Consider the following 25,805-nt stretch of genomic DNA (forward strand, 5'->3'; position numbering starts at 1 on the left):
ATGTCGGTGGCAGAGGGAAAGTCACGAAGTTCGATAGAGAATTCAATAAAGTTGAATCTATGGAAGCTGTTTCCTCACGTTTTTCTCATACTTTCACTCGTCGGATATGCAGCCTTGGGAGCGGCGCTATTCTGGTACATAGAGGGAGGGCGTGTGTACAAAACAGAACGGGAATATCGTGAGTTTTTGGGTGAACTGGTGCGCACAATTCAGAATTATCCAGGTAAGGTGAAATACCAGATAGATAGCTAGATCTATGTTGATAACACCAGTATACATATTGTTTTTGTAGTACGTGTAAGTTGTAAAGTCTTTATAGATGGGGTGAAAATGTGGTGGAAATGTGTGTTGTTTTTTAAGTGTAGTCTACTTTTATTCAAAAAATAGCATTTTACTTGCAGTTAATTCGTCCAGCAATTCTACTCAAGAACAAGATTTGGTAAAAGAACTAGAGAAAGAAATCAACAGGGGGTTCAAGTCTATATGGCTTCAACGTCCAGAGCGATGGACATACGATGCATCCATGTTCTTCTGCTGTACTGTATTCACAACCGTGGGTAAGTAATCTAATGCACATACATTTCAAAAGACATGCAGAACAAACACAAAATATTCCCAATTAAGACAACACTTTAGGCCTATACTACAATACTGGTGTGCAGGTGTAGGATTTTAATTTGCTACTAGGAAATAGGAAATGTGAATTATTGTGTGGATAATTATAATTAATGGACATTTTTGTAGGAGTTGATACATTTTTCATATGGGGAAATCAAGTACAAAATTGAAAAGTACAAATTACAAACTGCAGGAGCCTTTTTAAAGCAGCATTTTAAACAGTCCTGCATTGCAGCAGTTTCAACCCGTCTATATTTTTTTAGTGCCTGTTTTGCAAGATATTTTTTCATTATTTCGTGTCACATATCAGTTTGCAAACAATGTAAAAAAAAATAATAATCAAAAACATTGAGTTAAAAAACACTAAAACAGTCTCTTTCTTGAGTAAGGCAGCTCCAAAATGAAGGTGTTTCAGCCTAGCTCAGTGCTTTCTGTGGTGGAGGGGCAGCCAGCTATAATACATAGCGTAGGCATTGGTAATCTTCTCTAGATGCGCCATGATTGGCTACGTGGAGAGACTCAGGCTGTTGATTGTGGACTGTGGAATGTTGCACCACTCCTCTTCAATGGCAGTGCGAAGTTGCTGGATATTGGCGGGAACTGGAACACGCTGTTGTACACGCTGATCCAGAGCATCCTAAACATGCTCAATGGGTGACATGTCTGGTGAGTATGCAGGCCATGGAAGAACTTGGATATTTTAAGCTTCCAGGTATTGTGTACAGATCCTTGTGACATGGGGCCATGCATTATCATGCTGAAACAATGGGCCTCAGTATTAAAATTGCCATAGATCAAATACATTTGTGTTTGTTGTCTATAGCTTATGCCTGCCCATACCATAACCCCACCACCACCGTGGGGCAATCTATTCACAACGTTGACATCATCAAACCGCTCGCGAGCACGACGCCATACACGTGGTCTGTGGTTGTGAGGCCGGTTGGATGTACTGCCAAATTCTCTAAAACAGCTCTGATGGACATTCCTGCAGTCAGCATGCCAATTGCACACTCCCTCAAAACTTGAGACATCTTCGGCATTGTGTTGTCTGACAAAACTACACATTTTAGAATGGCCTTTTATTTTCCCCAGCACAAGGTGCACCTGTATAATGATCATGCTGTTTAATCAGCTTCTTGATATGTCACACTTGTCAAGTGGATGGATTATCTTGACAAAGGAGAAATGCTCACTAACATGGATGTAAATAAATTGGTGCACAAAATCTGAGAGAAATAAAGCTTTTTGGATCTTTAATTTCAGCTCATGAAACATAGGACCATCACTTTAACATTATGCGTTCATATTTTTGAAACATTACACAAATTCATCAATGAGTGGTTTGGAAGGAATCAATAGCTAACTGCAAGCGTCACAAAGCAATCACTATGTTGCTTCCCCTGCCTGCTATTCAATGGTGAGGGTGTGTGGGCTAAGTATGGCTTTAAGGATTTAAAACATATCTCTGAAAGGGTCGTTTTTCCAAGCTTAAAAGGATCAACATTCACATGCAACACCATGGGCCAGAAGAGATTGAATACATTGGCCATGCTGTCAATCCAGCATGACTACTGCTGCATTCAAAACAACTGGAAACTCGGAACTGGGAAATCTCAGAATTCAGTGCATTCAAGACAACTGGGAACTCTGAAAAAAATGAACTTGGACTGGAAAATATGTTTTGAGCGGTCATCCAACTCAGAATTTCAAGTTGGGAACTCGGGCCTCTTTCTAGAAAGCTGACCTGAAGATCACTGACATCATGATTCGACCTTGTTCACTTTTGAGTTCCCAGTTGTCTTGAAAGCACCATAAATCCAGAGAATGCCAGACTGAGATGACAAAGTTAGATGACAAAGTTTGCCCACAGACGGACCGCAGCACCACGTTCAAATGAGCACAGCACAACAACGCTGAGTCCAAAAATACTGCTCCATAAATTATGTAATATGCCAGGGAGATATGTATACAGTAGCTAAGAAAGTAATACTAAGTTTATGTTGTGTAGTACGCTGTTAGTAGCCCATTTGTCTCACTCGAAGAATTTGTCCCATCTCCCCCTAAGACTACTGTTCTGACTTGGTGGTGCACATGTATCCTATAGTCTGTTTTTAGGGAAATATCATCATTGAATATTGTAGAAGCTTTCATTGTCTGCTTCATATCCCCATTATTTATCCTACGGTTCTGACGTGGTGTACAGGGAGAATACTGTAAGAACATCCCATGTTCGGAATTCTGTCACTGTACATTTCAAAAGTGCTGAACAAATAGTTATATTGACTACTCGCTCATTAATGTCTTCTTCAAAATTACAACTTGCCTCCTATCAGCTCATCGTTCCCTTATGCCATAGTTTGTACATCTCAATTGATTTATTGCTTAAACAGCAGTGGAGTCTGCTGAGAGGAGGACGGTTCAAAAAGAATGGCTGGAATGAATTGAATGGTAGCAAACACATTGTTTGATACCATTCCATTCACTCCATTGCAACCATTACACTCCATTCCAGACATTATTATGGGCCATCCTCCCCTCAGCAGCCTCCACTGTTATATAGGTCTCTCTCATTAGTATCTTATTCATAATTTAAGACAATGTTGGAATGATTTAATTGTTTTGTGTACTTTGTGTATTATAATTAGCACATGCTAAATAATTAGCTCATGCGCCTTTCTTCATGAGGAGAGGATCCTATATAATGTTGTTCGGTCTGTAACCATGTTTGCCAGTGAGTCTCTTCCCATTCAAATATTTTTTTTCCAACAAAAGGTTCAGCAATAGACCTATCTAATTTCAGTTGATATTGCAAGGGTTATTTTGTTTGCGCAATGCGCTGTCTGTGTGTCGGTATATTGTCTATAAAAGTGGATCTTTGTGATTGTACTTTCCTTCCTTTTCAGACCACAAAGGGCAAATAAAATAATAGCATGTTGTGAGTGGCTTTGCTGGCATGCATGTGAAAAACTTGGTTGAGTTTGCCCCACCAAGATTTACATGCTAAAATCGCCACTGCATTGCAGGAAAGTTGTCCTGCAACAGTGTGATCAAATTAAGATCTGTAGTAATAGGCTTTTTGTGCATGACAATTGTTGGCTCATATGATGCTCTTTGTAAATGTATAGCCTCATGAGGACAATACAGATACTGTCAATGATTATGCCTGGTTATGGACTGTTATGCATATGCACCAGTGCTTGACTTGGTGACATTATGCTATAGCAGGGGTGTCAAAGTCAAATGGACGGAGGGCCAAATAAAAAAATCAGCTACAAGACGAGGGCCGGACTGTTCGAATGTTCATTGAAACATTTTTAAATGACGCATATAGTCTAGTGAACCTAATTGAACCTACTGAAAACCTAACAAATATATTACAATATGATCAGATAAATAAAGCAATATTTTCTTATGGCTCTGTCAGTAATCTTTAATTTTCAACAGACACAAAAGACAAATTTCCTTTATATAAATATCCCCATAACATGAACATTAAATGAAAGAAACCGGTATTCAAGGCACCATCAGTAGACTATATTTTCTATTTTAGCAAAAGTGGGCTAAATTTACTTCAAAGAAAAAACAATAATAGCAATTTTCTATCATCCACTCAACTGAAATATTTTTAAAATATAATTGGATTGAAATACAAAAAAATAAAGTGCAAAAATCTATTAATCAAAAACAACACTTTGTTTAAGGAGAAGTAACATGCAGTGAAAACAAATATTAAATTTTAACTTTTAAACTTGAACTGAGTAAAAACTCTAAATATGTGATTGCACAGTAATGTTCACTTGTTTGAGGTTGAGGGTGATACTTGGTGGTGTCCCATCTTTTCCACAAGTTCATCAATGTTCGGGGTAAGGCTCTGAGCTGAAGAAATCCTCAGAATTGAGTGGAGGTGTTCAGCAGTAAGTCGACTTCTGTGTGATGTTTTGTTCAGGTTCATCAAAGAAAACAGTTGTTCACACAGGTATGTGCTGCCAAACATAGACAACGTTTGAGCAGCCTGGATGCGCAGCTGGGGCATTGTGCCGGGGAGGAAACGGGCGAACTCCGCAGCACCCACTGCCGCATATTTTGCCCTCAGTGCATCATTGCATTGGAGGTCAATCAACTCCATTTGGAGGTTTGGTGGTGAGCTTTCCACGTCAACAGCAAATGGGTTACCGAGCAGTTCCAACCTGCTTTTTTGTGCTTCAAAGTCAGCAAATCGGCGTCGAAAGTCAGCGGCAAGCATACCTATTTTATCAGCCAACTGTGTGCTCGGGAACGCACTGGTAGAGAGCTTCTCTTTCATGGTCTGGCAGCTGGGAAAGTGGCTCAAATTTTCTTTCCGCATCTGCGTCTCCCACAGAGTCAGTTTGGTTTTAAATGCCTTCACTGTACTGTACATATCAGAGATGACACGATCCCGACCCTGCAGCTGCAAGTTTATTGCATTCAGATGACTCGTAATGTCACACAGAAAAGCCATTTCACACAGAAACATTTCGTCTCGGAGTTGTGTTGTGTCTTTCCCTTTGCTGTCCAAGAACAGACAAATCTCCTCACGAAGCTCGAAACATCTTTGAAGCACCTTTCCCTGGCTTAGCCATCGCACCTCTGTGTGATAAGGCAAATCACCATGCTCCGTTTCTAACTCCGTCAGAAATGCCTTGAACTGGCGGTGATTCAAACCTTTGGCTCTGATAAAGTTAACTGTGCGCGTGATGATGCTCATTACATGCTCCATTTTCAAGGCTTTACCGCACAACGCTTCCTGGTGTATGATACAATGATAAGCTGTCAGCTCACCTGTCGCGTTTTCCTCTTGCATCTTTTCCCGTATCTTCGCCACCAGTCCGCTCCTGTGTCCACACATCGCAGGTGCTCCGTCGGTTGTCAAACCCACGAGTTTTTCCCAAGGCAGCTCCATCTCATTTACACATCTTGACACCTCTTCATACAAATCATGCCCCGTAGTTGTGCCATGCATAGGACGTAAAGCCAAAAACTCCTCTGTCACGCTTAGGTTGGAGTCCACTCCGCGGATGAAAATTGACAACTGGGCAATGTCAGAAATGTCGGTGCTCTCATCCACAGCCAAGGAATATGCAATAAAATCTTTTCCCTTTTTCACAAGCTGCTCTTTTAGATTGATGGACAACTGGTCTACTCTCTCGGCAATGGTGTTTCTGCTCAGACTCACATTTAAAAAGAGTTGCCTTTTTTCTGGGCAAACTTCGTCACAAACTTTAATCATGCAGTTTTTGATGAAATCCCCCTCCGTAAATGGCCGGGCTGATTTAGCGATCTCTTCTGCCAAAATAAAACTGGCCTTGACAGCAGCCTGGCCTTGTGATTTGGCTTTTTTGAACAGAGCCTGTCGAGATTTGAGGCCTCGTTTTAATTCCTCTGCCTTTTGTAGCCTTTGTTCCATGTCCATATTCTTGTTTTTGTCCGCGTGTTTCGTTTCATAATGTCGTCTCAGATTATACTCTTTCAGTACCGCCACACTTTCTCCACACAGAAGACACACAGGTTTTCCAGCTACCTTCGTGAACATATACTCCGACTCCCACCTTGTTTGAAACCCCCGGTTCTCAGTATCCACCTTCCGTTTTGCCATTTTTGATGGGTATCTGAAAGTTAATTTTACTGTGATGCTGACGACTGCTGTGCCAATAAATATTGAAATGAAGCAGCCTACTGCTCGGTGCGTCACCTTTGCATTGTGGGAAATGTAGTATTGGTGCGTGTAAAAGATCTGCGGGCTGCCGGCTTGCTGCGGGCCGGTTCTAATAATAAATCAAGATCATCCCAGGGGCCGTAAAAAACCTTCTTGCGGGCCGGATGTGGCCCGCGGGCCTTGACTCTGACATATGTGTGCTATAGGGACCTCTGAATATTCACTGTTAACGGTTTATACACATTCTACATGACTTCTCCATGACTTTTAACCACATTTTCATGACTATTCTTATAGCCTACAATACAAAGTAAGCATTATTGACACTGAAAAGCTGCTGTGTCTGTTCCCATGTATGCCTACCATCTCCTGCCATTGTGCCCTTGATTAAGGCACTAAGACCCCCACATAGAACTGCACTATTAGTCACATGTTGTCAACACGTGGTTAAAACTTCTTATGGGCAGGTGGGACGGTAAATTCCAAAATACCAAATTTAAATATTTAACATTCTTGAAAATATGTGTTATACATCAAAATAAAGCTGTGTCAGATTTCAAAAAGGCTTTACGGGGAAAGCAAACCATGAGATTATCTTCTGTTGGCACTCCAAAATGTCCCAGAAACATCACAAATTGTCCTTTTGTTCAATAATGTCCTTCTTTATGTCCCAAAAATGTCAATTTATTTGGCGCGTTTGATTCAGAAATGCACCGGTTTCAACTCGCCCAACATGCCTACAAAGTATCTAATAAATTACCTGTAAACTTGGTCCAAACATTTCAAACAACGTTCCTAATCCAACCTGAGGTACCCTAAAACGCAAATAATCAATAAAATTTAAGACGGAATAAACCTTTTCCAATACCGGATAAAAACAATGTGAAGCGCCCTCGAGTTCACACACATCAAAACAGTCCACCTGGAGTAACACTTACAATGAATAGCACTACTTCTTCATTTCTCAAAAGAAAAACATTGAACAATTTCTAAAGACTGTTGACATCTAGTGGAAGCCATAGGGACTCAAATCAGGTTCCTAATAATAAGGGTATCCCATAGAAAACAAATGGTAAATCCTATGACCTCAACAACAAAAAAATCCCTGAATGGTTTGTCCTCGAGGTTTCACCTGCCATATCAGTTCTGTTATACTCACTCACATTATTTTAACCGTTTTAGAAACTTTAGAGTGTTTTCTATCAGAATCTACCAACTATATGCATATCCTAGCTTCTGGGCCTGAGTAACAGGCAGTTTACTTTGGGCACGCTTTTCATCCGGACGTGAAAATACTGCCCCCTACCAAAGAGAGTTTAGCCATCCGTCTGGAGAGCTCCTAGGTTGGCAAAAAAAAAAATCTACGTTACAACAAATACTTTAGTCTTCATAAAATAATTACCTCATTAAATAAATCGGGGATCAATTGGATAAGGTAGGCTACTGTTATTTAGGTCTATCTCATTAGTATCTTATTCATAATTTCAGGCAATCTTGGAATGATTTAATTGTTTTGTATACTGTGTGAATTATAATTAGCTCATGGGTTTTTCTTCACGAGGAGGGGATCCTATATAATGTTGTTCGGTCTGTAACCATGTTTGCCAGTGACAGTCTCTTCCCATCCCATTTCAACAAAAGGTTCAGCAGTAGACCCATCTATTTCCAGTTGATATTGCGAGGGTTGTTCTGTTTGCGCAATGCGCTGTCTGTGTGTCGGTATATTGTCTTTGCAAGTGTATTGTATTTTCCTTCCTTTTAAGATTACAAAGGGCAAATAAAATAAAATAATGGCTTTGCTGGCATGCATGTGAAAAACTTGGTTGAGTTTGCCCCACCAAGATTAATATATAAGGCTAAAATATTAATATTTTGGGGGAGAGCTATGCGCAGCAATTTATTTGTCAATTAGGCTATTCTTAGAATATGTTTAACGTTGTCGCAATTACATGGCTACTGTTTAATAAAGGGGAATCCCTGCTTTTCAACGGTACAGATGTATTTATGCTGTACAGTGCCGGTGGAAAGGCAGTAATGAAATGAATGCTTAGTTAGTTATAGTTAACTAGTGAGATAACTACCACAAGTTATGTTTTGAATTGTTGATCTAGTTAGTATGTCTGTAAATACTGTGGCAGATGGCAGGGAGAGGTGAGAGTGGTTATTGAGGGGAGATATCTTGCAGCCCGCTGGCTCCACCTCCAACCCTTATATGGACTTCCTGCTCCAACGAGGCAAGGCTGTGGGTCGTTAAGCCAAGTTAGGATGACTCAAAGGGCCTGTGACTGACAGGGGCTCTAAAAAATTATTAGAACATTTGGTACTTTTTTTTCAATATTAAATTATTAACCTCTCATTAAAATGATATTTTATTTAAAATGTATGGTTTCCTTTTCTTGTTTTGGCAAAAACAAGAAAAGCAAGAAAAGCAAGGAAGAACATCCAAAGAGCCTCTGGATTGCAAGTACCCCTGACTGCATGGTGCAATTCGGGGCGGGGCTCAATGTGGGCGGAGTCAAATGTCGGGGAAGGGCTCAATGTGGGTGTAGTCAAACGTTTGACTCTGCCCACATTCGTCCCCCCCCCCCCACACACACACACACACTTTTTTAGTCCATCTCGGGTTTGACAGTCACACTGAATACAAACACACACGTTTGTGCAAAGCACATGTAGAATATAAACGTATCTCATTTTTGAAGATTGTAAGAAATATTATATGAAGTGGTACCAGCACGTGTTCTAACACTTTTTGCTTCATGCTATATTTGAGACAAGCTACTGATATTGTTGCAGTGAACAACAGACTTATGTACTGTTAAAATTGTGTTGATAAATGTTAACTTTATAATTAAATTGTTTAATTGAGCTGAAGTTGGAAGTTTACATACACTTAGGTTTGAGTCATCAAAACTTGTTTTTCAACCACTACAAATTTCTTGTTAAACTATAGTTCTAGCAAATCGGTTAGGACATCTACTTTGTGCATGAAACAAGGAATTTTTCCAACAGTTGTTTACAGACAGATTATTTCACTGTATCACAATTCCAGTGGATCAGAAGTTTACATACACTAAGTTGATTGTGCTTTAAACAGCTTGGAAAATTCCAGAAAATTATGTCATGGCTTCAGAAGCTTCTGATAGGCTAATTGACATCATTTGAGTTAATTGGAGGTGTACCTGTGGATGTATTTCAAGGCCTACCTTTAAACTCAGTGCCTCTTTGCTTGATATCATGGGAAAATCAAAAGAAATCAGCCAAATTGTAGACCTCCACAAGTCTGGTTCATCCTTGGGAGCAATTTCCAAATGCCTGAAGGTACCACGTTCATCTTTACAAACAATAGTACGCAAGTATAAACACCATGGGATCACACAGCTGTTATACTGCTCAGGAAGGAGACGCATTCTGGCTCCTAGAGATGAACGTACGTTGTTGCGAAAAGTGCAAATCAATCCCAGAACAACAGCAAAGGACCTTGTGAAGATGCTGGTGGAAATGGGTCCAAAAGTATCTATATCCACAGTTAAACGAGTCCTATATCAACATAACCTGAAAGGCCGCTCAGCAAGGAAGAAGCCACTGCTCCAAAACCGCCATAAAAAAGCCAGACTACGGTTTGCAACTGCTCATGGGGACAAAGATCATAGTTTTTGGAGAAATGTCCTCTGGTCTGATTAAACAAAAATAGAACTGTTTGGCCATAATGACCATCGTTATGTTTGGAGGAAAAAGGGGGAGGCTTGCAAGCCGAAGAACACCATCCCAACCGTGAAGCATGTGGTGGCAGCATCATGTTGTGGGGGTGCTTTGCTGGAGGAGGGACTGGTGCACTTCACAACATAGATGGCATCATGAGGTAGAAAAATATGTGGCTATATTGAAGCAACATCTCAAGACATCAGTTAAAGCTTGGTCAAGCAAGTTAAAGCTTGGTCACAAATGGGTCTTCCAAATGGACAATGACCCAAGTTAAACAATTTAAAGGCACTGCTACCAAATACTAATTGAGTGTATGTAAACTTCTGACCCACTGTGAATGTGATGAAAGAAAGAAATGCTGAAATAAATCACTCTACTATTATTCTAACATTTCACATTCTTAAAATAAAGTGGTGATCTTAACTGACCTAAGACAGGGAATTTTCACTAGGATTAATTGTCAAGAATTGTGAAAAACTGAGTTCAAATGTATTTGTATGAAAACTTCCAACATGCAAACAAAAGCCACTATTACTAAAGGGGTTTTCAGTGATATCTCTAACTACTCAACAAGTCATCACAACTATTATATCTTGCCTTGCATCAAGCCTTCATCATTACACACAGTAGACTACATACCCAGTTCGCCGTGTATTTTGTTTTCAGTATCGCCAAGAAAGAAAACAGATTGTGGTCATTAAGTAATGTAAGGGAACCTCTCGGGATGTGTGTACAAGAATGCACCTTACTTTAGCTAGTAGCCTATACAGTACCTGATCCTGCAGAGCTAGATGCTGACGTGACATGATGTGACTTCTTGGGGGGGTGTCTTCTACATCGTCCTGAAATATATTGGAGAGGGGGGGGGGGGGTTAAGTCTTTAAACCTTAGTCTAAGACTATACCACTCATCATATGAGAGGGGGGGGTAAGTATTTAAAACATTGGTTTAAGACGATACCACGATACCATATGACATCTACCTGTAGTGGATTTTGTTTTCGCCGCCTTTTTCAATCTCTCTTCTTCAGACCTTAGTGAGTGAATGACATACATTCAATATGAAAATATATTTAGGTCAGTCTGGCTACAGTAAAACAAGTGATTTTAAGGATGCAAATAAAAAGTTTTTATAACGTTTAAGACTTATGGCATGGGAAAGTTCTGCAGGAGAACTAGGCACCACCATCGCCTAATTTGCTGCATGTTTTCCTTTGAAAAAGAAAATCACACAATCGGATGGGAATCCCAAAAAACATATCCCCCCCCCCCCCAGTTTGCAGTGTGGACAAGTTACAATGACTTTTCTTGACTTGCCATGTATGTTGGGACCAGGTATTATCATTATTTAATATACAATGTGTAGGCTGTGTAGACTCGCTATGTGTAACTAAGGGAATGGCTGTCGGCATCAACGACACATTTTGAGCCAGCCAAACACAACAAAGCATACATTGAAGAAACACAGAAAAGCAATGATCAAATCGATTACATAACTGTACATGTAAACCTAGGCTTACTGCTCAGGTAGGCAAATTACTCCAAATAAGGTTCCCTCATTGTAAGCAATTAGCTAGCTCACGTGCAAAAGGGATAATTGATAAAAATTGATAATTGGCTAGCTCAAGTGCAAATGGGTGCTAATTAATGCTATTCTAACATCGGTGCGGTAGTTGGTTATATAAAAATATACCACTGCAATGGAAAAACATTAATATTACAAAGTACATTATACTCACTTACTTCCATGGTTTATATTTTTATCCATGTTGGTTAGGTTCGATTAAGATTCGTTGACGTTGATACCTTCGACATGAACCTCAACTTGGGTGACCTTGAAGGAGGTGGTTCAGGTTAAACACGTTTGACTCCGCCCACATTGAGCTCGGCCCTGAACTGCACACTGTAGTCAGTGTGTTTACATTTCGCTCCTCTTTTAGCCGACATTTAATCAATGCAGCCAAACTTTTAGCAAGCTATTCATACTAAATAAGTTGCCCCTGCCTGGTGCCAGGCCCAACAGATGCAGCTTCAGGCTCAGCAGCCCTGTCTCCCAATCCCCATACCCCTGAACCAGCCCTACTCCCAACTGAAGAAGGAGGTGGGCAGCATTGTGTTGAATGACATGTCAGTTGGCATAATTGCAGGTACTGCAATGCATTGAGGACAGGAATGTGATTCTTCAGTCAGGAAAAATCTAATTTGACACAGCCAATATCAGAGCCTTTTTTATTTAACCAGGCAAGTCAGTTAAGAACAAATTCTTATTTTCAATGACAGCCTAGGAACAGTGGGTTAACTGCCTGTTCAGGGGCAGAACAACAGTTCTGTTCAGGGGTTTGAACTTGCAACCTTCTGGTTACTAGTTCAACGCTCTAACCACTAGGCTACCCTGCCGCCCCATCTCTAAGATGCAGGCTCTTAGAGATGGATGGGAGTCTCTCCTGTCTGAGGCAACACTGATTGCTACGCAAATGGATGTTCCACCTCAATTTAGCACGGAACACAGCCGCCAGAGGAAAAGGAAGAGATTCCATGATGAGACCTCTCAAGAGGAGACGGCTCAGGGCAGTGCAGCAACGGTGTTTCGGCACACAGTGTTTTATACTGCTATGGACAACATCATAAGTGACTTGGACACTAGGTTCCACACCACTGCAAAACATTGTAGAAGACATTTCTGCTGTCCTGAAAGTTGGGCAGATTAGTGAGGATAAAGTCCCTTCTGTGTGCCAACCACTGATCATGAAGTATTCCAGAGATCTTACACCTGAGTTTCAAAATGCAGTAAGACACCTGAACACTGTATACGCTGCCACTTTTCCCCTCTTTGTCTCCTGAATGCAATTTGTAAGATGCAGCTGCAAAGCATTTTTGGAGAAGTGTGCATTGCTTTATGTATATTTTGCAAACTGCCTGTGACTTGCTGATGGCAAGAGAGCTTTCAGGAAGCTAAAACTGATAAACTATTTGAGGTCCTCTATGTCCCAGGACAGGCTTTGCAGTCTTGCCATGCTGCCCACTGAAAGTCAGTTAGCTAGAAAGCTGGACTTCAAAGACTTGACCAGTGACTTTGCTAGCAAGAAGGCTCAACGCTAGGCTCTTGGTGAGTAAGACTGAGCAAGGGCCAATGATAACTGTTAAATGGCATGGTTATGGATATTGGATCACTACACACATGATGCCCACAGGCTGAGAACAAGACTGAGAACAGACTGAGAAAAATATATATCTCAAAGTAATGGCTGGATTGTCATAAAATTTGTTGTACACAATCAAGACCACAAGTGGAAGAAACCTATTGATTTGGTGACCTCTTGACCTTTCCTCTAGCGCCACCATCAGGCCTTTCCATTTCCACTTTTACAGCTGCTTATTGTCTAGTTGGTATGTATACTTAGTTCAAAAATCTGCTTCTGATTTTATTATTTTGTCTGTTATATCATTCTAAAGATGATAATGTTAATTTATTTAAATTGAAGAGGTTCATGTATATTTAAGTTATATTTATTTTAAGTCATTCATTCATGTTAAGATAATTTTCCCATTAAAATTACATTTAGACTGTAAAAGATGGCCTTTAGCACATTTCTTATAGAGGGTATCAGTCTTGCATCAAACAGTGAATTCCACTGTATGCAGAATGCTGCATGCATGTCTGCACAGTGTTATATTTTCACAGCTCACTGTCAGTAAATATTGTACAGTATATATTGGACTACAAGAGAGTTGCAAGCCTGCAAAGGTAGAGTTATTTATAAAGCTTTAAATGGGTCGATTGGGTTCTGGAGGTGTGTGGTTACAACAATTGCACAGGGTTGGTGTGGCCTGTGGTGGTGGGGCTCAATGTGATATCTTTTCATGGGGCCCAAAATCCCTGGCGGCGCCCTTGCTCTCTCTCCTCGGGCAATGGCCCACTCGCACTGGCATGTTGCACTGGCACACACGCAACACCACAGACGTGCACTGAAGGGTCATTCCGATAATGGCTGATATATACTTTTTTAATGGATTGATCATATTTAAAAGTGTGCTTTAATGAATTACACTACCAGCAATTATGAAACTCCTTCCCAGGACTTTTTATTACTTACAAACCCTCACTTGACAACTTGGAACAGCGCAGCATGTCATTCAGGCTAGCACATTTTCAATCTGCGCAATCTCAAACAGCCTACTGTCACTCACAGATTGACAGCCTCTAAGCAACCTCTATGGCACATATGTCAGAGTCAAGGCCCGCGGGCCACATCCGGCCCGCAAGAAGGTTTTTTACGGCCCCTGGGATGATCTTGATTTATTATTAGAACCGGCCCGCAGCAAGCCGGCAGCCCGCAGATCTTTTACACGCACCAATACTACATTTCCCACAATGCAAAGGTGACGCACCGAGCAGTAGGCTGCTTCATTTCAATATTTATTGGCACAGCAGTCGTCAGCATCACAGTAAAATTAACTTTCAGATACCCATCAAAAATGGCAAAACGGAAGGTGGATACTGAGAACCGGGGGTTTCAAACAAGGTGGGAGTCGGAGTATATGTTCACGAAGGTAGCTGGAAAACCTGTGTGTCTTCTGTGTGGAGAAAGTGTGGCGGTACTGAAAGAGTATAATCTGAGACGACATTATGAAACGAAACACGCGGACAAAAACAAGAATATGGACATGGAACAAAGGCTACAAAAGGCAGAGGAATTAAAACGAGGCCTCAAATCTCGACAGGCTCTGTTCAAAAAAGCCAAATCACAAGGCCAGGCTGCTGTCAAGGCCAGTTTTATTTTGGCAGAAGAGATCGCTGAATCAGCCCGGCCATTTACGGAGGGGGATTTCATCAAAAACTGCATGATTAAAGTTTGTGACGAAGTTTGCCCAGAAAAAAGGCAACTCTTTTTAAATGTGAGTCTGAGCAGAAACACCATTGCCGAGAGAGTAGACCAGTTGTCCATCAATCTAAAAGAGCAGCTTGTGAAAAAGGGAAAAGATTTTATTGCATATTCCTTGGCTGTGGATGAGAGCACCGACATTTCTGACATTGCCCAGTTGTCAATTTTCATCCGCGGAGTGGACTCCAACCTAAGCGTGACAGAGGAGTTTTTGGCTTTACGTCCTATGCATGGCACAACTACGGGGCATGATTTGTATGAAGAGGTGTCAAGATGTGTAAATGAGATGGAGCTGCCTTGGGAAAAACTCGTGGGTTTGACAACCGACGGAGCACCTGCGATGTGTGGACACAGGAGCGGACTGGTGGCGAAGATACGGGAAAAGATGCAAGAGGAAAACGCGACAGGTGAGCTGACAGCTTATCATTGTATCATACACCAGGAAGCGTTGTGCGGTAAAGCCTTGAAAATGGAGCATGTAATGAGCATCATCACGCGCACAGTTAACTTTATCAGAGCCAAAGGTTTGAATCACCGCCAGTTCAAGGCATTTCTGACGGAGTTAGAAACGGAGCATGGTGATTTGCCTTATCACACAGAGGTGCGATGGCTAAGCCAGGGAAAGGTGCTTCAAAGATGTTTCGAGCTTCGTGAGGAGATTTGTCTGTTCTTGGACAGCAAAGGGAAAGACACAACACAACTCCGAGACGAAATGTTTCTGTGTGAAATGGCTTTTCTGTGTGACATTACGAGTCATCTGAATGCAATAAACTTGCAGCTGCAGGGTCGGGATCGTGTCATCTCTGATATGTACAGTACAGTGAAGGCATTTAAAACCAAACTGACTCTGTGGGAGACGCAGATGCGGAAAGAAAATTTGAGCCACTTTCCCAGCTGCCAGACCATGAAAGAGAAGCTCTCTACCAGTGCGTTCCCGAGCACACAGTTGGCTGATAAAATAGGTATGCTTGCCGCTGACTTTCGACGCCGATTTGCTGACTTTGAAGCACAAAAAAGCAGGTTGGAACTGCTCGGTAACCCATTTGCTGTTGACGTGGAAAGCTCACCACCAAACCTCCAAATGGAGTTGATTGACCTCCAATGCAATGATGCACTGAGGGCAAAATATGCGGCAGTGGGTGCTGCGGAGTTCGCCCGTTTCCTCCCCGGCACAATGCCCCAGCTGCGCATCCAGGCTGCTCAAACGTTGTCTATGTTTGGCAGCACATACCTGTGTGAACAACTGTTTTCTTTGATGAACCTGAACAAAACATCACACAGAAGTCGACTTACTGCTGAACACCTCCACTCAATTCTGAGGATTTCTTCAGCTCAGAGCCTTACCCCGAACATTGATGAACTTGTGGAAAAGATGGGACACCACCAAGTATCACCCTCAACCTCAAACAAGTGAACATTACTGTGCAATCACATATTTAGAGTTTTTACTCAGTTCAAGTTTAAAAGTTAAAATTTAATATTTGTTTTCACTGCATGTTACTTCTCCTTAAACAAAGTGTTGTTTTTGATTAATAGATTTTTGCACTTTATTTTTTTGTATTTCAATCCAATTATATTTTAAAAATATTTCAGTTGAGTGGATGATAGAAAATTGCTATTATTGTTTTTTCTTTGAAGTAAATTTAGCCCACTTTTGCTAAAATAGAAAATATAGTCTACTGATGGTGCCTTGAATACCGGTTTCTTTCATTTAATGTTCATGTTATGGGGATATTTATATAAAGGAAATTTGTCTTTTGTGTCTGTTGAAAATTAAAGATTACTGACAGAGCCATAAGAAAATATTGCTTTATTTATCTGATCATATTGTAATATATTTGTTAGGTTTTCAGTAGGTTCAATTAGGTTCACTAGACTATATGCGTCATTTAAAAATTTTTCAATGAACATTCGAACAGTCCGGCCCTCGTCTTGTAGCTGATTTTTTTATTTGGCCCTCCGTCCATTTGACTTTGACACCCCTGATCTATGGCTTTCCTGTAAAAAATAAATGTGCGTGCTTGAAAGACATATACATGGATTTCGAAGACCATATATGATGTATTGGTACAATATCAATGTAAATCTTTTACAAAGATGAACCTAAAAAACAAGTAGGACTCTGTCTCTCATCTCTTTGGGCACTGAGATTTCCACCACATTAGCTCATGTTGTTTGCCTGAGGCTTGATGTACTTTGGTCTTAGTGGCTGTGTGCTGTGCTCACTGAGTGAACTGATGCTACCAGGCTGTAGAAAATTGAGGAATCTAGAAGAAAAAGAAACGCACACCTATTTAGGCGAGGTGCTGGATAGCGGAGTAGAAACTTGAAAATAAAAGAGAGCCAGCCGCACACTCTAGGAGCTCAGATGCAAAAATGTAATTGCCAACATTTCGACAGCCAAGCTGTCTTCATCAGGGTAGAAAATTGAGGACCTGCTCTCCATCCATCCAGCAGTCAACCATGAAACAACATGTTTGGCCAACAGGGATTGAAGCTGTGATATTTTGGTGATTTGTCTCTCTGTAATTCCTACCATAGCCAACTTGACTTCTACATTAGCCTTGTGATACATAGTTTGTCATTACATGGAAATACAGTATAATAAATGTTACACCTTTTTGTACGTTAGATCATTTCATGGACAAAATTGTCAGTATTATTTATAGGGCAAACGATTTTGTTAACATTTTCCAAAAAGTCTGGACTGTAATATGAATTTATATTCATCCAACCTATATCCCTTTTTCAAATGAATTGTTAAAAAAATGGTTGACATTGACTTGTATCTAGCACATACATAGATGTTCTGTATTATATATTAAACAAATGTAGTTTCCTGACCCCCTCCCTAACAATTACTTCACAGAGGAAACAAATATTTCTATTGGGTTTAGCAGGGCCGGACACAGGGATAAGCCACATAAACTGGTCGGTTTTTTGGGGGGGAACAGTCAGGGTCTCAACTTTACTTTTGAGAGTTAGATTAGTAGAAGACACAAGGTGCAAAGTCGAAATGTGTTTGTGCATCGGCAGTTTTTCTCTTGTTTTGTCAGTCGCTAACAGTCACTAAATTAGCCATGTCGTCTAACAATTTTTAGATTGGTAAATTAGTCTAGCCAGTTATCTAAACTTGTAGTAATCATGGCCGAATACCGAGCGGGCATGCAGGGCATGTTCCCAGGGGCCCTGATCTCCAAATGGCCCCTACTATTTTGTTAGTCAAATAATTGAACTGTCAATGAAAGATGTGGTCATAGACACGACAACTATGACTATATTGAGGGAGTGTGAGGACAAGGTAGTGTACGTCCAGTATTTAAAGTTATAAGATAAGACATTGGTTAGCCTGCTCTTTCAGCTCTCTTCTAGTGGAGAACATAGATCATTGACTTGGCTTCACCACCAGTCTTGACTTCACTCCATTAGAAGCTACAGCATAAGTGCCTAGATGTGATTGTTAATGTGCCATCCCATCAACTGCAGATTTGACATTTTAAACATTTAGCAGAAGCACTTATCCAGAGTGACTTACAGAAACAATTAGGGTTAAGAGCCTTGCTCAAGGGCACCGACAGATTTTTCACCTAGTCGACTTGGAGATTCGAACTAGCAACCTTTCGGTTAGTGGACCAACGCTCTTAACCGAAAGACTACCTGCTGATTAATAATATGTCATTCTTGTTTAGCATTGTTCTGAATCTGGCAACTTGTAGTGTATACTGTACAGTTGGCAGGCAATAAACCGTTCAACAGGATGATTGTCTAAGGAGCCATTAATACATTAGGAAGTCTGTTTACATTAATACATTAGGAAGTCTGTTAAGGTCTGATATATGATTGTTATTGTGGTCCATAGTTATTGTGGCTAATGGCTAATAGCTTGGTTGGCAAACAGGGAGTCCATAAATTACTGAAAGAGCAAGATGCATTTCCCATCACAAAATGAGATTAGTGGTCCTAAAACATACTTCTTTCCACTTTCTTGATGAGTATTGTTTGCTAGGTTTTAGTCTCCTATATCACCACAATATACAGTTGAAGTCAGAAGTTTACATACACTTAGGTTGGAGTCATTAAAACTTGTTTGTCAACCACTCCACAAATGTATTGTTAACAAACTATAGTTTTGGCAAGTCGGTTAGTAATTTTTCCAAAAGTAATTTTTCCAAAAATTGTTTACAGACAGATTCTTTCACTTACAAACCCTCACTTGACAACTTGGAACTGTATCACAATTCCAGTTGGTCAGAAGTTTACATACACAAAGTTGAGTGTGCCTTTAAACAGCTTGGAAAATTCCAGAAAATTATGTCTTGGCTTTCGAAAATTCTGATAGGCCAATTGACATAATTTGAGTCAATCGGAGGTGTACCTGTGGATATATTTCAAGGCCTACCTTCAAACTCAGTGCCTCTTTGCTTGACATCATGGGAAAAACTAGAAAAATATGCCAAGACCTCAGAAAAAAATTGTAGACCTCCACAAGTCTGGTTCATTCTTGGGAGCAATTTCCAAACGCCTGAAGGTACCATGTTCATCTGTACAAACAATAGTACGCAAGTATAAACACCATGGGACCACGCAGCCATCATTCCGCTCAGGAAGGAGACGCGTTCTGTCTCCTAGAGATGATGTGAAAAGTGCAAATCAATCCCAGAACAACAGCAAAAGACCTTGTGAAGATGCTGGAGGAAACAGGTACCAAAGTATCTATATCCACAGTAAAACGAGTCCTATATCAACATAACCTGAAAGGCCGCTCAGCAAGGAAGAAGCCACTGCTCCAAAACCGCCATAAAAAAGCCAGACTACAATTTGTAACTGCACATGGGGACAAAGATCGTACTTTTTGGAGAAATGTTCTCTGGTCTGATGAAACCAAAATAGAACTGTTGGCCATAATGACCATCGTTATGTTTAGAGGAAAAAGGGGGAGGCTTGCAAGCCAAAGAATACCATCCCAACGGTGAAGCATGTGGTGGCAGCATCATGTTGTGGGGGTGCTTTGCTGCAGGAGGGACTGGTGCACTTCACAACATAGATGGCATCATGAGGAAGAAAAATATGTGGATATATTGAAGCAACATCTCAAGACATAAGTCAGGAAGTTAAAGCTGGGTCACAAATGGGTCTTCCAAATGGACAATGACCCTAAGCATACTTCTAAAGTTATGGCAAAATGGCTTAAGGACAACAAAGTCAAGGTATTGGAGTGGCCATCACAAAGCTCTGACCTCAATCCTATAGAACATTTGTGGGCAGAACTGAAAAGGCGTGTGCGAGCAAGGAGGCCTACAAACCTGTCTCAGTTACACCAGCTCTGTCAGAAGGAATGTGCCAAAATTCACCCAACTTATTATGGGAAGCTTGTGGAAGGCTACCCGAAATGTTTGACTCAAGTTAAAACATTTAAAGGCAATGCTACCAAATATTATTTGAGTGTATATAAACTCCTGAGCCACTGGGAATGTGATGAAATAAATAAATGCTGAAATAAATCATTCTCTTTACTATTATTCTGACATTTCACATTCTGAAAATAAAGTGGTGATCCTAACTGACCTAAAACAGATCATTTTTACTAGGATTAAATGTCAGGAATTGTGAAAAACTGAGTTTAAATGTATTTGGCTAAGTTGCATGTAAACTTCCGACTTCAATTGTATCCTCATGTTGCTACTAAAAAGCCACAATGGATCCCATCTCAACTATTTCCCCTCTTTATCCCGTAGTAGTCAAAATTGTCAATTATTGAGCTTGTATGAGATTGTTATTGGAGTGGATTTACAGTGGCTCTTTAGGGACCATTGTGATGAGCCCAAAGACAACATTTGTAGTGAATCTGACTTTTAGTACATGAGAAGATTTTTTATGATTATTTTAAGCATTAGCATTACATAGTCAAAGAAGTGGATTGTTAATCATTTCCTTATTTTTTAAGATATCAGTGCAAAAACATGGTTCATTATGGTAATTATTTGATGACTCTAAAAGGTTTCAAGTTGACCGTTGTGAAGTGGATTTACAAAGGATTTAAATGGACATGAAACATCTGATTTCCTGATCTACCAATAACTCAGCCAATTCTTAACGAATCCCTTTGCTTTCCTTGAACTATGTTAAGAGATGTGTCAAATCGGGCGTCCAATATGATGATTTAAGTGAGACTGCTCATAATGGCAGTGCCATTGGGGCTATTCTTTTTGAACAAGTTACCGATGGCGTCTAGTTTCTGTGTGCCAAATTAGAAAAAAGTTACTAATCTATGCTTGAGTTATTTGACCATGTCAAGGGAAAAAAACACATCTAATAATAACAATAGGCTGTTAACCCCTAATAAATGCCTATTGAGCTTACTTCAACTGTCCTACCCCCTCAGAACCAAAAATAGAAGCTTGTATTATTACATTTCTTGTAAATAATGTAATTGTAAACAATCGCCGAATAGCCTCGATGCTAATGTTAAAACGACATTTGAATATCATGGATGGCCAGTCATCGCTTCCATAGATATGTCTGTGAATTTGAGAGTGGTTACATTTCTCCAGCCTTATCCCTCAGCTTTTTATCAAAACAGTGGCAGGGTTTCCACTTTGCTATTGTTTGACTGCAGATTCCCCCATTTAACCATAGTAATTTTTCAGCATAATGTTGCACTGACTGTAATTGAAAGAACTGAATAATAAGGTTATGATAGCAATACCTGCGCAATGAGCATACAAGTTATATGTCCCTGAATGCCCTAAGAGAAGAATCAGCAAAGGCAGCTTATAGATATGACCAACAGATGGCAGCAATACAGTGGCTTGCAAAAGTAGTCACCCCCTTGGCATTTTCCCTATTTTGCTGCCTTACAACCTGGAATTAAAATAGATTTTTGAAGGGGAGTGTATCATTTGATTTACACAACATGCCTACCACTTAGAAGATGCAAAATATTTGTTTTGTGAAACAAACAAGAAATAAGACCAAAAAAAAGAAAGCTTGCACGTGCATGACTATTCAACCCCCCCTCCAAAGTCAATACTTTGTAGAGCCACCCTTTGCAGCAATTACAGCTGCAAGTCTTTTGGGGGATGTCTCTATAAGCTTGGCACATCTAACCACTGTGATTTTTGCCCATTCTTCAAGGCAAAACTGCTCAAGCTCCTTCAAGTTGGATGGCTTCCGCTGGTGTACAGCCATCTGTAAGTCATACGACAGATTCTCTATTGGAATGAGGTCTGGGCTTTGACTAGGCCATTCCAATATATTTAAATGTTCCCCCTTAAACCACTCGAGTGTTGCTTTAGCAGTATGCTTATGGTCATTGTCCTGCTGGAAGGTGAACCTCCGTCCCAGTCTCAAATCTCTGGAAGACTGAAACAGGTCTCCCTCAAGAATTTCCCTGTATTTAGCACCATCCATCATTCCTTCAATTTCTGACCAGTTTCCCAGTCCCTGCCGATGAAAGACATCCTCACAGCATGATGCTGCCACCACCATGCTTCACTGTAGGGATGGTGTTCTCAGGGTGATGAGAGGTGTTGGGTTTGCACCAGACATAGCGTTTTCCATGATGGCCAAAAAGCTACATTTTTAGTCTCATCTGACCAGAGTACCATCTTCGATATGTTTGGGGAGTCTCCCACATGCCTTTTGGCGAACACCAAACATGTTTACTTATTTTTTTCTGGCCACTCTCTTGTAAAGCCTAGCTCTGTGGAGTGTACGGCTTAAAGTGGTCCTATGGCTAGATACTCCATTCTCCTCTGTGGAGCTTTGCAGCTCCTTCAGGGTTATCTTTGATCACTTTGTTGCCTCTCTGATTAATGCCCTAGTTGCCTGGTCCGTGAGTTTTGGTGGCGGCCCCATCTTGGCAGGTTTGTTGTGTTGCCATATTCTTTCCATTTTTAATAATGGATTTAATGGTGCTCCATGGGATGTTCAAAGTTTCTGATACCATGATCTGTACTTCTCCACAACTTTGCCGCTGACCTGTTTGGAGAGCTCCTTGGTCTTCATAGTGTCGCTTGCTTGGTGGTGCCCCTTGCTTAGTGGTGTTGCAGACTCTGGGGCCTTTCACTGAGCATGTGACAGATCATGTGACACTTAGATTTCAAACAGGTGGAGTTTATTTAGTTAATTATGTGACTTCTGAAGGTAATTGGTTGCACCAGATCTTATTTAGGGGCTTCATAGCAAAAGGGGTGAATAGATACACACGCACCACTTTTCAGTTTAAAAATAATAATAGTAATTTAAACAAGTTATTTTTTTCAATTCACTTCACCAATTTGACCTATTTCGTGTATGTCCATTACATGAAATACAAATCCATTTAAATTACAGGTTGTAATTCAACAAAATAGAAAAAACGCCAATACTTTTGCAAGGCACTGTAGATCCAAAACCAACTTTAAAAAAATGTATTATCTCAACCTTCTACACGTCTTTGTTGTATGTTGGTAGTGTACATATCATTTTTACAATATAATTTGAAGTTAGACTCAATTGTTGTTGTCACAAAATATTATATTTGGTAATGAGGGAGAAATAATGAATACCTTGCTTCTTTTCTTGTCTCAGGTTATGGAGAGATCTATCCGGTGACCCTGAATGGTAAGGTGGTCTGTATCCTGTATGCCATGGTGGGTATCCCCCTCATGCTCCTGGTCATCACAGATGTGGGAGACCTCATGGCCGTGCTCCTGTCCAGGGCCTACATCCACCTGCACACTCTTTTCTGCAGGTTGCGTCAATATGGCCGCTGGCTCCCCTCCCATCACACAGAGAAGTCAGGGGACGGGGGCCAGGGGGACCGCCAGGACGGAACCTACACATTCAGCCACAAGGTGGTGGTCCGGGAGCCCATCGACATCCGACAGGTCCTTCACAGCCAGCAGTCTGTGAAGCGCAAGTCCAACCAGTTGCTGAACAACACAAAGATCTTTGACTGCATCATTGCACAGGAGAACTTCAATAGGCAGGGCCCACTGGTGCGGAGCCTTTCTTGCCATGAGCTTGACAGCATGCCTCCCTTGCCCAAGGACTTTGCCATCTGGGACTTCACAGGCATCGGGGAGAGTATGGACAAGCTAAATGTCCCGCTGCTCCTCATCCTGGTGGTGGTGTTTGCCTACATCCTGTTTGGAGGCCTCATCCTGCCCCTGTGGGAGACAGAGTTCAACACCTTTGACGCCTACTACTTTTGCTTCATCACCCTCACCACCATCGGCTTCGGTGACATCGTGCCCAACCACCCCAAGTTCTTCATGCTCACCTTCGTCTTCATCATCACGGGCATGGCCATCATGTCCATGGCCTTCAAGCTGGGCCAGTCACGCATCGTCAGCTGTTACCGCCAGTGCATGCGCTGTATCAGCGGGGGGAAGGTCAAGAGGTATGACGAGTTGGAGAACGACTGAATCAAAGAGTTTCGGCCCCCATCGGGCAGCTCAAGGGTTCTAGGGTTATAAGGCCCTGCACTGTGGGTCAAAAAAGCACTAAGAGTGGAGTTGAAGTTCTGTACGGCTGACTTGGGAACAGTGTCTAGCTCAGGGCGGTGCAAAGATAACCCTTGAGTTGACCCCTCATCATTAGCATGAGCAAATGAAAATGTGCATGTGGACAATGCTTAAAGACATCCTCCAGCGATTTTTTTTTTATGTCCTGTTGAAAAGTGATATCCCAAGTATAAATACAGTAAAGTACACACACTCAAGGGTAAAACCAAAACGTTTTGAGAAAAATTTTGTTTTTTAGACACAATTACAAACTTCAAGGAATAGGGCATTCAAGGAGTTGGTCAGATGGGAAGTCGTGATGTCATCACCCTCCCTCCTTGCCTGAGGAACAATAGAGGAACATTAGAGAACAAAAGAGGAAAGGCCCACCCCCCTGTGATATGTCATGACTCACCTTGACCACCTATTGAGATGTTCCTTTTGTTAAGTAAATCAGGTATTAAAATGAGGTGAAAATGAGACTGGAGTGCCACTTTAAGCAAAATTGTGTGATGTTATCTGTGTGAGATTCATCTTACATGTCTGTTGCCTGAATATACACTGGGTGTACAATAACATTGGGAACACCTTGCTAATATATTTGCACCCACTTTTGCCCTTAAAACAGCCTCAAGTTTGAGACTCTACAAGGTGTCAACTACAAGGTGTCAAAAGCATTCCACAGGGATGCTGGCCCATGTTGACTCCAGTGCTTGGCTGGATGTCCTTTGGGTGGTGGACCATTCTTGATACATACGGGAAACTGTTAAGTGTTAAAAACCCAGCAGGGTTGCAGTTCTTGACACACTCAAACCGGCGTGCCTGGCACCTACTACCACTTAAATATTTTGTCTTGCCCATTTACCATCTGAATGTCACACATACACAATCCATGTCTCAATTGTGTCTAGACTTAAAAATCCATCTTTAACCTACCTGCTCCCCTTCATCTACACTGATTGAAGGGGATTTAACCAGTGACGTCAATAAGGGATAGCTTTCACCTGGGACAACGATGAGAGAGCCTATAGGGATGAGGTCAGAGACAACAACCTGTCCCTCAACGTGAGCAAGACAAAAGAGATGATCGTGGACTACAGGAAAAGGAGGGCCGAACACACCCCCATTCACATCGACAGGGCTGTAGTGGAGCAGGTCGAGAGTTTCAAGTTCCTTGGTGTCCACATCATCAACCAACTATCATGGTCCAAACACACCAAGAAAGTTGTGAAGTAGGCACTACAACACCTTTTCCCCCTCAGGAGAAAAGATTTGGCATGGGTCCCCAGATCCTCAAAAAGTTATTCAGCTGCACCATTGAGAGCATCCTTACCGGTTGCATCAACGCCTGATATGGCAAATGCTCTGCATCTAACCATAAGGCACTACAGAGGGTAGTGTGTACGGCCCAGTACATCACTGGGGCCAAGCTTCC

The 25,805-nt window shown here is 41.2% G+C and overlaps 1 protein-coding gene across 1 annotated transcript; it reads left to right on the plus strand.

The window, feature by feature from the left end:
* Positions 1 to 24,292, plus strand: LOC139381361 (potassium channel subfamily K member 18-like). Its single transcript, XM_071124832.1, has 3 exons — positions 1 to 223; positions 402 to 557; positions 23,454 to 24,292. The coding sequence occupies exons 1-3, from the start codon at positions 1 to 3 to the stop codon at positions 24,290 to 24,292; spliced, it is 1,218 nt and encodes a 405-aa protein (XP_070980933.1).
* Positions 24,293 to 25,805: the final 1,513 nt, after the last annotated feature.

Source organism: Oncorhynchus clarkii, chromosome 23, assembly GCF_045791955.1.
Source record: "Oncorhynchus clarkii lewisi isolate Uvic-CL-2024 chromosome 23, UVic_Ocla_1.0, whole genome shotgun sequence".
Lineage (NCBI taxonomy): Eukaryota > Metazoa > Chordata > Actinopteri > Salmoniformes > Salmonidae > Oncorhynchus > Oncorhynchus clarkii.